Source organism: Mastomys coucha, unplaced genomic scaffold (genome assembly GCF_008632895.1).
Source record: "Mastomys coucha isolate ucsf_1 unplaced genomic scaffold, UCSF_Mcou_1 pScaffold22, whole genome shotgun sequence".
In the NCBI taxonomy this organism is placed as follows: domain Eukaryota; kingdom Metazoa; phylum Chordata; class Mammalia; order Rodentia; family Muridae; genus Mastomys; species Mastomys coucha.
Window position 1 is genome coordinate 92,703,743 of NW_022196905.1, and position 15,434 is coordinate 92,719,176.

Here is a 15,434-nt window from a genome sequence, read left to right on the forward strand (position 1 = left end):
TATATATATATATATATATATATATATACATATGAGTTACAACTGTAGACAAAGAACCAAGTTTCAGTTTTGTCTAGTTTAACAATTTGGAGGAACTATCAAATAACTCTTGCAACTTCCAGCAAGACCTGCAGAATTAGTTCTACGAGCTCACAGAAAAAGTTTATATGCCCACAAGTCCAGGCAATTATTTTACAACTGCCTCACAATGCAATTTAATACAACAGCGGCAAAACCAAACACTTTTGAAGCACATGCTGTGATTAGCGATTGCTGTCCCTAAATAATACAGTCGTAGTTAAATGATGCTAGTCTTCCTTTCAAATCTATGAACCTTTAAACTTGGCAACAGTTCAAACACAATTTAAAGCAAAAATCTCAACCTAACTCAAGTCAAAATCATCCCGAGGTCTGGTTTCCCTTCCGTGCCCTTGGGGATCGCACCAGTTTGTGCACAGGGTCTGAAAGGCTCCTAACCTTAAACTCACTCCCGAGCAGGGCAGCCTGCAAACGTTGGCAGAGGATGACGGGCGCGATCACCCGGCAGCTTCGACTCCAGGCGTCGTCCCGGCGGGGCCGAAACGAGACAGGGGCGCGCCGTTAGCGGAAAACGGGCCTCGGGCCTCTGCAGCCGACACGGAACCTGGCGTAGGGCAGGAAACAAACGGCGGACACACCTGGCGGACCTCAGCGACCCGTCCCGCGTTAGCCGGCGAACGTTGGACTCTCCCAGGATCCGCGGCCGCCGCCCCTCCTCCGCGGGCCAGGGCCACCTCCACGCTCCGCTCCAACGTGGCAACCGCAGCCCCGCCTGCGGGCCGCCACTTCCGGGTGCGGCGACTCGCCACGCCCACCCGGCCTGCCGGCACTTCCGGGAGCAGCGCTTCGCTCCTCCCACTCCGCGGGACAGCACTTCCGGGGGCAGCAGCTCCCGTAGGCTAGTGCGGCCGGAGGTGAGGATCCAGCCGCGCTGCGTGAGGAGACGCCTAACCTAAGGATACGTCCGCTTGGCGGTGGATCAAGGGGAAGTCGCGCTGGGCGTCTCCGTCGAGGAAGAAGAGCGGTGACCGCGAGGATGCCACGTAGCACTCCTGGGAGGCGTCAGCAGCTGCTGGCGACAATACCCACACCGGACCTGGCGGGCGAAAACTGGGCTGCAAGGACCAGTTCAGTTTGTGACTCGGCTAAGTTAATTATTGGTTCTGCGCCTTCCCTTTGAGAACTTACGTGATTTTATCGCACACACCCAAAGGCTATTACTTATATTCTATAGAGTCTTAGTTGCGTGAGTGAGGAATATCGAATGAAATTGGTACCCTTAATATCCTTAACTATTCATGGTATTCAGACCTTTTAGCACTCCCCTGGACTACCGGAACAAAATAAGCATCCTAATTTTGTGTGTGTGTGTGATGCTCTCAGATTGGAGCATTTGAGATTTTTCGATTAGGGCTATAAACCAGTAACTGGAAATGTAGAAGCTGGTCTGTAGAACAAAAGAATGAAATGGGTGCTGAGTTGGGCATCATAGCCCACGCAACTGATGACACACTCAAGGATTAGAGGCGAGAATGTCCCGACCTCAAAGCGAGTCTAAATCTTCTGACCTCCATCAATATCTGCGTGCAGTAGAGCACATACATAAGTACAGGCACTCGACACATAAAAAATGAATATACAATAAAAAAGAAAAGAAATTAAGTGCTGATATTCCCTATCCCAACTTAAGCTAGCTCTAGTATATTTCTGTAAATTTTAACAAGATGAGGCTGGTTTGGGACCCTTTGGTCCTAGACACTTAAAAGAATATGCTATCTCCCTTAGAGCTTCCAACCTTAATGTATATGTTGCCTAGTTGTACTTTTGATTTAGGGTGGAATTATTTCATCAGTGAAATAAATCAAGCCCGATGAAATCACTTGTCTTAATCTATTAGCACCTGGACTGAACTGAGGTCTCCTAACATATTATACTTGTTGACCACATCCAACTTTCCTGTAACACCTTTCTTAACTCCTTAAATGAAAGTCATGCTTCTTTATTGAACACAAACTCTAAGCAAGCTGAACTTGGAGGCAGAAGCAGGAAGCTTGTGAGGCCAGCCTGAAGTCTGTGGTGACACCTTGTCTTTCTATGTGGAGGGTGTACTTTATAGTAAGTTTTGGCATAGTGTACACAAGGCTCTGTTTGATCCCTAGCAACAAGCCTGGAAAGTGGAAATGTTTTATTCACCCTCAGTGTCCTACTTATGTATTTCACTTCAAAAGGCAAGTTTACAGAGCTGAGAAAATGGTAACCCACCCCAGGACAGGACCTATGTAACAGCTTAGGGCAGCAGCCAGCATCTGTCACTCCAGCAGTAGGACAGATAGGCAATGATCCCCAGCACAACAAACATAAGGGACAACAAACATACAGGGTGTAGTAAAGGGCAGTTGCACCCTGAACATGGGTGACATAATCAGACTGGGCAACCCGAAGTGGAATTGAAGAGGAAACAGCATATACTAGGTAAGTGCATTACCATATATGTGTGTGTGTGTGTGTGTGTGTGTATACATATATATATACATATATATATACATATCTGTAACCTTCATTTTTTATTGAGACAGGTTTTCACTGAGTTATCCAAGCTGTTCATGAACTTAATAACATAAGGTTCCCGAGTGGCTGGGATTCACGGTCCTGTACTATTAGGTTGACCATGGGGGACTGGTGTTAAAGTGATAGTTGTACAATATCAGAGTTTGCAAAGGACCACCTGCACCTATCAAGGAAAAACTAGCACCATTCACAAAAGTCTTTTAGCTCGTCTCAGTGAACTTATTAATCAAGCCTTGTTCAATGAAAATGAAACTTTCAGAAAGTAAGTTCACTTCCAGACTGATTTACTCATTGAAGCCAAAATACATATGTGGTAGATGACATCAGTCAGTAATATTCACCATTCAGATAGAAGACTGCAGGGGAGAGGTGGCAGAGCTGCCTGTTGCACAGTTCTTGATTCCTGGGATCAAAGAGCAAGTCTGACTGGTTCGTGTTCTCTGTGGCATTGCTTTCATACATCCTGTAACGCCTCAGAAAGACCTGTTCTCCCAGGGCAATCGTGGCTGTTTAGGTCTCTTCTGGAGCTTCAGGCAGCATGAGATCTTTTTAAATTTGTTTTTAAGTATGTGTCCGTGGAAGGGAGGGGTGGACATTGAATCCAGGCACCTACAGAGAGGCCAGGTGTCAGTTCATCCTTGGTTCCTCTGAATGAACATTATTAGCTCTTAACCCTGAGGCTGTGTCTCCAGCCCCTACATGAAATCTTAAAGCTGTCCTTACCTCCTGTCGATTTGTCAGGGATCATGATTGGCTTTTATACAACTGGTAAGACGAGCAAAGGGCTCCAATTACATAAGCTGGTTGCACTTTGACTTCAGAGGATAAATGTAACCAGAAAGGAGATGACAGCTTTAGGAGCCTCCTGCTTAAGTCACATAAGCACAATGGCAGCAACTGATTATTTTGTTTCAATAGCTTTTAGAAGATTACAATACTCAGGTACAACAGAAGAGAGGAAAGAGCAAGGCATAGTGGCACATGCCTACAATGCTAGTGCGTGGGACAGAGAGGCACAGACAAGTTGGAGGTCATTCTCAAGAAAACGGCAGCCCGCAGTGAGCTGAGTAGCAAGTAGCCTGTTACTGTTAATAAGCCAGACCTAGAAAAGAAAAGAAGTTTGTACTGTGGAGAAAGAAATGATAGCACTTTAAGGAAGTTCCAGAAACTTACCTCCCAATGAGTCTACAGCAATAGAAGAGGCCTGACCCCTGGGGAGAAAAGGGGATCTGTGACCCCAACTCATAGCAGGGCATCTCCAAGAGATCAGGGGTCCAATCGATATCCAAGGTACAACCCTAAAGGAGTGTTTCACTTTATTGAAGACTCCTGACAAGGCTAACACCTGAAGGTCAAGAACCATGGGTCCCAGCTACTAGACCAGATGTCAGGAAGTCCTCAGATGAAATCGGTCTGTGATGCAGCCCAGAAGGGAAAGACAGCGGGGCAAAAAGAAGTGATACAAGTTTGGAGACTAATGAGGTACAGCCTGTTGGGTCCGCAGAGATTCTACTCCAGTGGCAGCCAGCTCCAGAGGAAAGTGAGGAGCTGCCTGACGAAGGGAACGGCAGGTCCCTACCAGACAAAGCAAGGCAGTTTGACTCACACTACAGACCCAACTAGCAGGTAGGAATGATAAACTCTCCTACAAAGACCAGGGCCACTGTCCCCAACTACTAAGTAACTGAAGACCCCTGCTGGGGGGAGGGACCTCTGGGTGTCACCACTTGATTGAAGGAGAGCCCTAACTCAGAGAAACAGTTCTTACCTTTCCCCACCCCCTTGTATGGGCAACAAATGCTGTGGTTTGAAGCAGCAAGCAATGAAGAGCTCACCAAGCTAGAGCAGGAAAAAATGTTTACTATTGCACTACAAATGAGCAGCAGCCAAGACTAGGAGAATTGCATTTGTGAGAGGACAAACTGGCTGGTTTTAGTAGGCAGCTAAGTCATTTAGTGTGGTTCCTGCAATGTAAAGGAGGCCACTTCTGTTGCCTGAGCTAGCCCTTCACAGAAAGCAACTCAGACAGGAAGTTACAGTTCAGTTGACTGGCTGCAGTCACATTCCAACACAGCACTCACTCTTGCTGCTTCTCCACAACGCAGACTTCAAAGTAGGGCTGGAGAGACAGCTCAGTAGTTAAGAGAGTTTGTTGCTCATCAGAGGCCAGAGTTCAGTTTCCAGCACCCAATTCAGAGAGCTCACAGCTATCTATAACTCCAGCTGCACTCTGAGGGTACGGGCACACAACCTTACCTTTACAAATAAATCTTTACAAAAAAAGGGTAAGATTTACAAAGAGTTTAATCCTTTTGACAATTTTGATCCATTTCTCATTTCAAAACAGGATAAAGTTTTGAACAAAACTGTCACAAAGCATTCAGCAGTTTGTCCCATAATCCTTTGCACCATGTTTACATTTCAATAAAGCAGCAACATTCAAATGTTTCAGATTTACTATTTTGATTTTTTTAAATTACATTTATTGTATATATGTGATCAGAAGACAACTTTCAGGAGTCAGGTCTCTTCTTCCACACTGTGGATCCCAGGAATGAACTGAGGTCACCAGGCCTGTGTGAAGAACAGGTTTGTTAGAGCAGCAGAGCACAGGCCCTGGAGGAGTACAGACTATTACAGGGACATGGGTGAGTAATCTCCAAGAGCCTGCACTCTGGTCCACGGGTCATTGTGTTGTTATAGGCCATTTGGCATAGAACAACTTGCTTTTCCATCACTGGCAGAAATAAAGGTTGTTTTGAATCAACTGTCTCATTGATTTGATGGTTCTGGTTCCCAAATGATTTTAGTTTTCTCGACACAATCCCCTAAGTTATCATTTCCTTAAATATTCACTAATTTTAGAGAAGTCTCTATAGTTTTAGGTTTTCTAGGTGAGAAGGAACAAACGAGGCTGGCAGACACAAATGCCATAAGGAGGGTAGTTTATGAAGCCAGAACACAGAACTGCAGACTGGTTAGTTCCCAATTCCCTCTTGCAATTTGTTCCTTTAACTGCTGGGTCATACCTCTGATTATCCCCAACTTTCTAAATGTCGAAGTGACATTCTTCATTTAGAAAGAGATAAGTACCCCTTTTAACAGTCAGCAGGTCTGTCCCCCTACCAACCCCCGCCTCATTTTGTAATATACCACCAGTGCATTTGGTCCTGCATGGCCATTAGCAAACCAATGCTAAGAGGCCATGGAAGAAGTAGCCCTATAGAAGCATACCCACCCCAGCACTGACTCCCAACCCAACTAACTGTTGGTGTGGCTGTCTGCAGTAATATTTACCTGGGCGACTTAGGCCAGGGCGCAGACACATGGCCAGTTGGCTGGTAGGAACACATAAAGAAAATGCCCAGGCACGGATGACACCAGGGAGAACAGTCAGTCAATGGCTCTTACATAGCCAAAGGTTTGGTTACACTGATCCCCAGATAAGTTTCCTACTGGTTGTATCCCTTCAAAGTTATTTCTATACATCAGGACTGGGGAAAAACCAAGCCAGCAATCACAGAAATCCCAGGTACCTAAAAGACCGAGGCATAACTAGAGCTGAAAGCCAGCCTAGTAACTCTACATAAAGAACTTAGTAAGTTTACAAATCCCTTACCTTATATAAATCTTCAAATTACTGAATACATCTGTAAACGTTACTCTCTTACAAAAAATATCCTTTGACTTCATTCCTACAAGAAAAACAGACAAATCAGTGCAAAATTACACCATATATTTAAATCCTGACTTTGTGAACAGGCATCTGCACTTGCTGTATTTAAGCTCTACTTAGAAAACAAAACCTTTGTTCAGGCTGGCGAGATGGCTCAGAGGATTAAGAGCACTGACTGCTCTTCTGAAGGTCCTGAGTTCAATTCCCAGCAACCACACGGTGGCTCACAACCACCTGTAATAAGATCTGACACCCTCTTCTGGTGTGTCTGAAGTCAGCTACAGTGTACTTATAATAATAAATCTTTGGACCAGAGTGAGCAGAAGTCCTAAAAATCCAATTCCCAACAACCACATGAAGGCTCACAACCATCTGAACAGCAACAGTGTACTCACATACATAAAAATAAATATTTAAAAAAAAAAAAAAAAAAAACCTTTGTTCTTTTTTCCTGGCCCTTTAAAATATAAATTCAGTTTTGCAACTAGGTATCAATTCTCTAATGTAAAACACATCAAAAATTTATAAAGTCTATTCAAGTATATTATTATAATATCTACTTTGTTCAGACTATCTCATGTCACCTCAGTATATCATCTCATCATCAAGCGAACCACATATGGAAATGTCTACCTTATCATATAAAAAACTGCTTATTTTGTGCTTCAAGTATATTTCTTAAGAGTATTTACGGCGGGGCAGTGGTGGCGCACGCCTTTAATCCCAGCAGAAGCAGGTGGATTTCTGAGTTCGAGGCCAGCCTGGTCTACAGAGTGAGTTCCAGGATAGCCAGGGCTACTTAGAGAAATCCTGTCTTGAAAGAAACCTCCGCCTAAAAAATATACATGTACATATATATATATATTTACATTATGTTATATGTTAGAGTGTTTCACATATGTAAATGCATGTGCGCAAAGAAAAGGGCGTCAGATCCCCTGGGATTAGAGGTACAGGTGGTTGTGAGCAGGAAGTGGACCAAGTGTTCTGAAGGGCAGCCAGTGCTCTTAACCACTGTCCCATCTCTCCAGCTTATACATATACAGTATTTTTTTAGAGGTTTCCAACTAATATCTTCCTAGCAGGTGTGGACAACCTGTAACCGAGATGCAACACCATGCACCTGAAAATAGCTAAGACTACAACCCAACAGTTGCAATCACACTTAAGACATAAGAATGTCATGTGTGGTTTTGTTTTTGATAGCCCAATTGTATTGCTCTTATGCATCAACTTTGAAAGTGGCTATGTTGTGCCTCAACTTCAAAGTCAGCCAGTATCGGCTCCTAATATGTCGGCTCATCTTGGGTCATTAGCCTGCCTAGGCCCAAGAAGCTGGTGCTTCCCACCAGTTTGCCCACCTCTTGCAGACTGCAATGTTTCTCTAGCATATCAGAACTCATGGAATGAACAAGAACCAGCTTCCTGACCTCTCACTGTTGGGCTAGCTGGACCACAGCTGTGAGGGCCCTAGTAAACCTACCTTTGAGATGTACGTGTCTGTATGTGTGTATCCATTTATCCTTTCAGATCTGTGCCTTTAAAGAACCCAGACCGATATTTGACAGAGTATCAACATTCTGACTTCCTGATAGTCAATCCTGCTCATGAAGAGAGAAGCCAATGCCCACAAAGGGACAAAGAAACACCAAGGAGGGGACAAGTACTATGTAAATATATGCTCATTACACTCTATATATAAATCAAGCTTTGGGGGAAAGGTAAACATACTTCAGTAATGTTAAGTATTTCTACAACTGGACCAAAGTCCCACTCCAAAAAGCACTCCGCACAGGGATACCTGATTTGATTATAGTCTAGGTCCACCAGCTTTTCCAATTACCTCCACAATTAACAAGGAAAGCATTTTGATTACAAACACTTTAGATGCCCTAGGAACTTTCCACATACATAAACCCTATGCAAACAACAGGCAAGAAAAAAAAAAATCAAGTACCTCAAGAAAGATCTGTGAATTGGAGTCCAGCCTGTCTACAGAGTGAGTTCCAGGACAGCCAGGACTATGCAGACTGTCTTGAAAAGCAAAAGTGGGGGTTGGGAGAAAACACAGCACGAGGCTGTAGAGCTGGCTCAGCAGGGATGAGAACTAGCTGCTCCAAGCAGCCGCATGGCTCACACCCCTCCTGACTTCAGTTTCACAGGATCTGATACCCTCTTCTGGATTCAGATACCAGGCATGGATTCAGTGCATTAACACCCATACACAGAAAAGTTTTTTAAAAAGGAGTTACTTACTTAGACATGCATTCTCTTATACTCATTTCCTGGACTCAAATACTAAATCCAAATTATAAATATGAAATAAATGGACACTTTACAGAACTAGCTAATAGTCAACCTCCAACATACTAGCTATGAAGCAAGGAATAGAATCTTTAAAATGGAAACCTTGTGAAAGACTTAAAGTAGGACACAGCATTAAAGGTGCTGACAGAACTAGCTAGTAATCTGATAAGAGTCAGATGCTCAAGAGGCACAGTGCTTCGAAAAAACAAAAAAACAAAAGAGAAAAAAAAGAGGCACAGCTCTAACCCTCCAGTGGAGCTGACTGTTCTGCCCACAGGGCCACTGTGAGAAACAAGTGTGGAAAATAAAGGCTCAAACTTTGGCAAAATGCCTGGCATGTGCATACAGCATGTCTCTGAAACTTAGAGGGATTTGCTATAGAGACTGTGTAAGAGTTAAGAGGACTGGGGTCCAATTCATAGCACAGACAATGCAGCTTTACAACCATCTCCAACTCCAGATGCAGGGGATCTGATGCCCTCTTAAGGCCTTCTCAGGCACCATGTGTATTCATGGTGCAGACATACATGCAGGCAAGACATCCACACACATAAATAAAGGACCTGTCATTAAGACAGATCTTGGACAGCCAAGGCTACACAGAGAAACCCCGTCTCGAAAAACCAAAAAAAAAAAAAAAAAAAAAAAAAAAAAAAAAAGACAGATGGCCTGGGTGATAGGAGAACTTCTAAGTTGTCCTCTAACCTCCACACAAACATTTACACAATAACTGTCATAAGAAAATTTTTCTGCCACTCCCAAATAGGTAATTAAAATTTCAAAGCCTTTAGGATTCCAGTCTCTACTTGTATAATCTTTCCCGGACTATATCACTCAGAATATTTAATATATACAAAACAGATGACTATACCTTTCCTGTATTTCATAATCATTGTCCAAAGCCATGCATCTCTTCCAGACATCACCAAGAACACAATTCCTGAAAAAAGGGATTATATTTTAAATCATGTGCCAGGGGCTGACACCTGCAACTACAGCATCACCTTTAGTAAAGCTTACATATCCTCATTAGTCCTCAATAATCACAACAGCTCATTATGTGAACAGCAGTGAAGAGTTTAATCATTGGATATGCAGCCACTAGAGGGAACACACATCACTCCATGTCCACGCAAGTTCTCCAATGTCTTGTCTATGACATTAAAATAAATAGTTGCCCATTTGTCAGTTATTACAATGTAGTCACATTACCAGATGAGACCAGAAACACTCAGCAGTATAGCCATAGACTATCAGGACCCCTGCATCTATCCTAGGAGACTCACAGCAGGAACCCAGTTACAACAGGCATCTCACTTTAGATGCTCCCCTGCTTTCTGCTCAGCTGTAACACCCCCCTTTCGTGAATATCTTAGCAGATTGCGTTTCTGAGACCGTTTATCCCATGTGGGGTCTGCTGAGATTGCCCCTCACAGGCTCACATATTTGCATGCTCTGTCCCCATACAGTGAGTCTTACTCTGCCAGCAGGGGAGATAGAAAGCCCTCAGCAGCTGCGCCAGTACCATGCCTCCCTGCCTGGCTGCCTCAGCACAATGGCTTCTTTTATAAGAGTTGCTGTACTCATGGTATATCTTCACAGCAGCAGAATACTAAGACAGCCTAGCATTCCTCTCTAGAAGTGTCCCGGCACTTAGCAGTACCTCACGTTCTTTTAGTATGTTATAAGACGTAGGAAGACAAAAGTATTCTTTGAGTTCTAATCACAAAATCTTCTCCAATCATAACCTTCATACTTTTTAAAAATTTATGTTTAGGTATAGCTGTTTTATCTGTGTGTATGCCAGCATACCACCTTCATGCCTGATACTCAGAGGGGGTTAGGCACTGGATCCCTGGAACTGGAGTTATAAGATTGTGAACTGCCATATGAGTAATGGGAAAGACTCCACCAGTCCAGCAAGTGCTCTTAAGCACTGAGTCATCTCTCCCATGACAAGTTTAATACTGTAGCCAGGACTAGCCTAGAACTCCTAGAAGGCATGTGTTCTAAAGCCTACTCTAACCTCCCCTGCCCCATAAGTCCTTGTACAAATACTTAAGGTTTTTTGTTATTATGGCTTTTCAACTTAATCCATTACCTTGTGGGGGACACAGATGCCCCTGACTTATGTGGAAACCAGCCTGTGTGAGTTGGTTCTCCCCTTCCTTTTCATAGGTTCTGGGATTGATCATGCAATCAGACTTGAACAAGTACTTTCACCAGAGCCATCTCGCTAGGCCTTTTTTTTTTTTTGAGTATGGTTTTTATTTGATCGCCATGCATAAAACTGAGCCCAAAACTTTGTGCAAAGCTAGATAACCAAATGCTTTCCAGTAACACACATAGCAGAAGGGCACATGCCAGAAAAAGCAGCTCTTCTTCAGGTGTAAGTCAGGGTCCAATGTCAACTCTGGCTGGCCTGGGACTGGGACAGACCTGTCTCTGCCTTCAAGCTACTTACTGGGGTTTCTTACAAGTTTCAGGGGGGGAGGGTACTATAAGCTACCACTTTGCACCTGTAAACGTGGCAAAAAACAGAACTTTTACCCTCTGTTGGTAGCAAATAGGGACAGGAACTCAAGAAGCCCTTCTATTTACATAATCCAGAGAACAGAAATGTAGTGATACTTGTCCAGTAACACTCAAAACATAAATAGTGACAATGTAAATGCACAACAACTAATGTCTGACATAGACAAGATTACACTTAAGCAATAAAAAGGGTGAACCCTTTTTTGGTTTGTCAAGGCCTGGTTTCTTTCTGTAGTGCTGATTGATTGTCCATGAACTCACTCTGTAGACCAGGCTGGCATAAGAAAGCAAGTGTTCTGCCTCTTGAATCCACTGCCTCTGTGGAATTAAAGGTACACACAGCCACCACTGCCCTGCAAAAAGGGTGACCTCTTACCATTATTCTGTAGGAAAAAAGCCAGCCACAAAAACCCTATGTACTAGTTTATTATCCCATCTATCTGAAACATACAGAATAGGTGAACTCTATAGGTACAAAGTTGCTTCTAAAGACTGGGGGAACAAAGGGACAGTTAATATGAATAGTTTCTTTGGGCAAGAGACACAACAGAGTTGGTAGAGCGTAGTGTTCATGAAGCCCTAACATTCAACCTCCAGCACATGAACTGGGCTTGGCAGGAGCACAACACTGGGGAGGTGGAGGCAAGATGATCAATAGAACAGTCATGCTAAGGACACAGCAAGTCTGATCTAGCTCGGGTTACATGAGACCTGTTTAAAAAACAAAAAGAATGATGTCCTTACAAGGGTGAGGTAAGACCTCTAAAACCGGCCTGAACCTTTACGGAAAACGAATTCAGAAAGATAACCCCTAGTTTGAAAACAGACTCTAGAAAACAAGCCTGACTCAGTAAGATAATAAAACTATAACTGTTGTAAAAACAAGCGCTTGTTGGTGAAGTGGCCAAAGTCATGCACAAGTCCTGAACTTGAGTTCCAGCACCGCGAGATAAAAACAGAGAAGTCCTGAGAGCTGCTTATGGGAGACTATACTAAACCTCACTTAACTCATTGTCAATTGTAAAAAAAAAACTTAAGCAAAAACATAAAGCTTTGAATTCTTGACAGTCAAGCAAACACGTGCACCCCCATGTCTTCCCCAGCACTCGATTTCCCAAAAGTTCATGGGTTGTGTTAAAAAAAAAAAAAAAGAAGTAAATAAAAGGAAAAAAAAAACAGTGAAAACTGTTGATTTCGTCCAAAGATAAAAGCATATAATGGAAAGACATGAGTAAATTAATACCTTGATGACGTGGTTGACTTCAATCCTGAGTAAAATAAGGAGAAAAAAAATTTTTGTTGGACTTGAATTTCGTATCATTTGAAGGACACAAAGAAATGATATGCTTCAATCGGTGACCTCCAATAAAATCTTCTGAGTCCTGAAAGCGATCCATCCACGATGAGCCATTCCCAGCCTCGAACAAAGAGCTGCCTGCCCTCTCTAAGTTTCCTGTGCAGCTCTTACCGCACTGGAGAACAGACAGCAAGGGCCTGAGAGACCTTACCTTCTTTCATTAAACACCTAACATCTTCAGAAAAAGGGTTCTTTCATTAGGACACCAGAACTTCCTCACACAAGCTGCTGTGTATACATGGCGCCATGTCACACCAAGAGCTGCCACGTCACCTTGGCATCCGCGACCTACAAAAAGAGACAAGGGCTGAGATCACTCTTTTGTCCCGCTAGCTACACATTCGGCGGACATCACGACCTGTCCCTACCAGTCTCCTGGCGCCATTCTCCACCCATCGCCAGAGCCAGGCAGACGTCAGCTCCGTTCCAACCACGCTACTCCCCAATACCATGCTCGCCCAAAGTGCGATGGCGCCGGATTGCACGGGAGCAGGTGTAGCCCTGAGGAAAACCAGCGCTCTAACAAAAGGAGGACCGAATAGCCAGAGAGAACGTGCCCACGAAGACCCTTAAAGGCGTCGGGCCTATCCGATTGGCTGCTGCGACACAGCGTGGCCTGCGATTGGCTATGCAGACGCTGTGGGAAGGCCGGGAAGAGTCCCGCGCGTCCAAAGCCCGCCCTTCCGGTCAGGCCGCCCGGTCCTCAGGCGGAACTGAGTTTACCGCGACTTAAGCTCTCCCGGGAACTCAGCGTGGTGCTCAGCGTTTGCCTTCCGGCATGAGTGACGTTACCCGAAAAACTTTGGTTTTGCCTCTTATTAGGCGTCTGACTTGGTGGTGAACGCCCGTAATCTCATCCTTTCAGAGGTGTGGTAAGAAATTCCCGAGTTGGTGACTTTGCCACCCCAATTTCTGAAAGTCAGGCATACTGAGGAGAAAAGTAGGCAAAAATAAATCCTTACTAACATTAGCTTTCAAGGCGAATCTTTTTAGTTGGTGGAGTGCTCTCTTCCTTTTTATATCAGGCTGACCGGAGAATACACGTGTAGCCCAAGCCGGCCTCAAACTTGGGATCTTCCTGCATCAGCCCTGCACTACGTGTGAAACGTGGTCGCATTTTTCTTACAAAGTCAGAATTTGAATAACAATACATTCACTTGAGATGCGAGTTCTATTGTGTGTCACTTAGCAAGTAGGTAATTGGTAACTTGTCACCGGCCATAACGGGTGCTTTTGTGTCAGCCTTCGTGCGTGTATGCATATATATTTGTAGGTGTGAGCACAGGTCTGGCCCCTGCAGGACGCTAGAGGCCAACCTCAGCGGTAACTCGCCACCTCTTTTTCTGAGACAGTCTCTCACTGATAATCTGAGACTGACTAATTAGGCTAACCTGGTTAGCTGTAGAGCCCTCAGGTTCCAGCTTTCTCTGCCTCCCCAGCACTAGGATGACACCACCACCATGCCTGGGTTTTTAAATGTGCTCAGCGCATTGTCTTCAAGCTTCTACCTCCAAGATTCACTTCCCACATTCGCTGGGTCCTTTCCAGTCACTCTACTCAGAACGACCCCCCCCCCCAACAGACATACTCTACTACATAATTCTAGATTTTGCCAACTTACAGTACTACCAACTATGCTAAGTGCCAACCGTTAGCTTTTCTTGAACCAGTTTTCATTCCCCACCCCCACCCCCACCCCCGAAGATCTCAAGCTTCTCATACTAGTCGGGAGATATGTTAGATATTCTAGATCCATATGCAGCTTTTGATGGGTAATGTTCTTGGCGCTTCCTAAAGATAGCATAAGGTAATTTGGCACTGGACCTAACATTTGATCCGCAGTCTTGGAAATTCATCTCTAACACAGGTGAACCTTTTTCCCCCTGGGCACTTGAGTTTTGTTTTGTTTTTTGTTTGTTGCTGTTTTGTTGAGGAAGGGTCTCGCATCTCAAGATGTCCTTAAAGGCCAAATGTAGCTGAGGGTGATCTAGAATTCTATCTACATGCCTTCGGCCTCCTGACTGCTGGGACTGTATGCCTGTACTATTATACCAAGCTGATCTGTGGATTTCTAACTGCCCTGAATTTCTTTTCAAAGAGAGTATATTTCCTGTATATGTGATAAACTGGCTATTTCTTTGCTTTTGTGTAAAATCAGCACTAGTTTCTACTCATCAAGATCCAAAATAACACAGGAGAGTTACATAAGTTACTTTACTGTACCCCTAAACCAATTTTTTGACCCTTGGCTTTCCATCTGAACTCACCTGAGCTTTTCATTTCTTGTGATTGTCAATGAAATAATTCAGATGAGGCACACAAGAGAGCATTGTTGAAGATAAATGGGCTTCAGTATTGTAAAATGAAGACACCCAAAGGAGAGAGAAACAATGGCATAAAAGCCTGCTCACAAAGGATAAGAATGAACACAGAACAAGGAGATTCATGGTGCCAGCCTACATTTTTAGGAAGGGTTTAAGACACAGATGTCTCTAGAACAAACAATTGGTTTTGTTTTGGTTTTTTTTGTGTGATTTTTTTTTGTTTTTTTTTTTTTTTTTGTTCCTCAGGTGATTGACAGACCCACTTGGAGTAGCTTTGAGAAGGGGAAGGTGGGGAGTGTTGATACCAGGCATAGTTGTACATGACTTTAATCCCAGCACTCAGAAGACAAAAGCAGGTGGAGCTCTTGTGTTCAAAGCCAACCTGATCTATCTACACACTTCCAGGACACCCAGGGCTATGTACATAGATCCTGTGTGCTGGCTAATTTTATCTCAGCTTGACACAAGATAGCCATCAGAAGAAGAAATGACTCAGCTCAGAAAATACCTCCAGAAGATCTGACTGTAGGAAGCCTGTAAGGCGTTTTCTTAATTAGTGACTGACTTGAGAGAGCCCAGCCTATTGTGAGTGGGGTTATCTCTGGGCTGGTGGTGCTGGGTTCTATTT

General features: G+C 44.0%; 2 protein-coding genes and 1 long non-coding RNA gene across 19 annotated transcripts in view; all 3 read right to left on the minus strand.

Moving 5' to 3' along the window:
* Sec31a (SEC31 homolog A, COPII coat complex component) overlaps positions 1-852 on the minus strand; it is a 58,245-nt gene extending 57,393 nt beyond the window's left edge. For 4 of the 16 annotated variants that reach the window (XM_031336946.1, XM_031336943.1, XM_031336940.1 and 1 more), the window contains exon 1: positions 478-825. The gene's annotated coding sequence lies outside the window, so the exon portion shown is untranslated. Of the gene's footprint in view, positions 1-477 lie in introns of all 16 variants that reach the window. The other 12 variants (XM_031336957.1, XM_031336947.1, XM_031336944.1 and 9 more) reach the window with 8 other exon arrangements.
* Positions 484-3,069, minus strand: LOC116104603. The gene is made up of 3 exons (XM_031391111.1): positions 2,949-3,069; positions 1,002-1,135; positions 484-938 (listed from the first exon to the last, which is right to left on the minus strand). Exons 1-3 carry the CDS (start codon positions 3,067-3,069, stop codon positions 537-539), a joined length of 657 nt encoding a protein of 218 aa, XP_031246971.1. The 3' UTR covers positions 484-536.
* A 1,824-nt stretch (positions 3,070-4,893) lies between these two features.
* Positions 4,894-13,058, minus strand: LOC116067941. Of its 2 annotated transcripts, none has more exons than XR_004109367.1 (5): positions 12,851-13,058; positions 12,369-12,770; positions 9,462-9,530; positions 6,227-6,302; positions 4,894-5,181 (listed from the first exon to the last, which is right to left on the minus strand). It is a non-coding gene; the product is annotated as an uncharacterized LOC116067941 (long non-coding RNA). The 2 variants fall into 2 exon arrangements; XR_004109366.1 differs by having other exon boundaries at positions 12,634-12,770; positions 12,851-13,056.
* Positions 13,059-15,434: the final 2,376 nt, after the last annotated feature.

Coding starts and splice junctions, on each gene's coding strand:
- LOC116104603 (XM_031391111.1), bottom strand. CDS start 3,069: ATGTATGAAAGCAATGCCACAGAGAACACGAACCAGTCAGACTTGCTC. Junction 1,136..2,948: donor TGCAGTCTTCTATCTGAATG/GTGAATATTACT, acceptor TTCGCCCGCCAG/GTCCGGTGTGGGTATTGTCG. Junction 939..1,001: donor TGATCCACCGCCAAGCGGAC/GTATCCTTAGGT, acceptor CGGCCGCACTAG/CCTACGGGAGCTGCTGCCCC.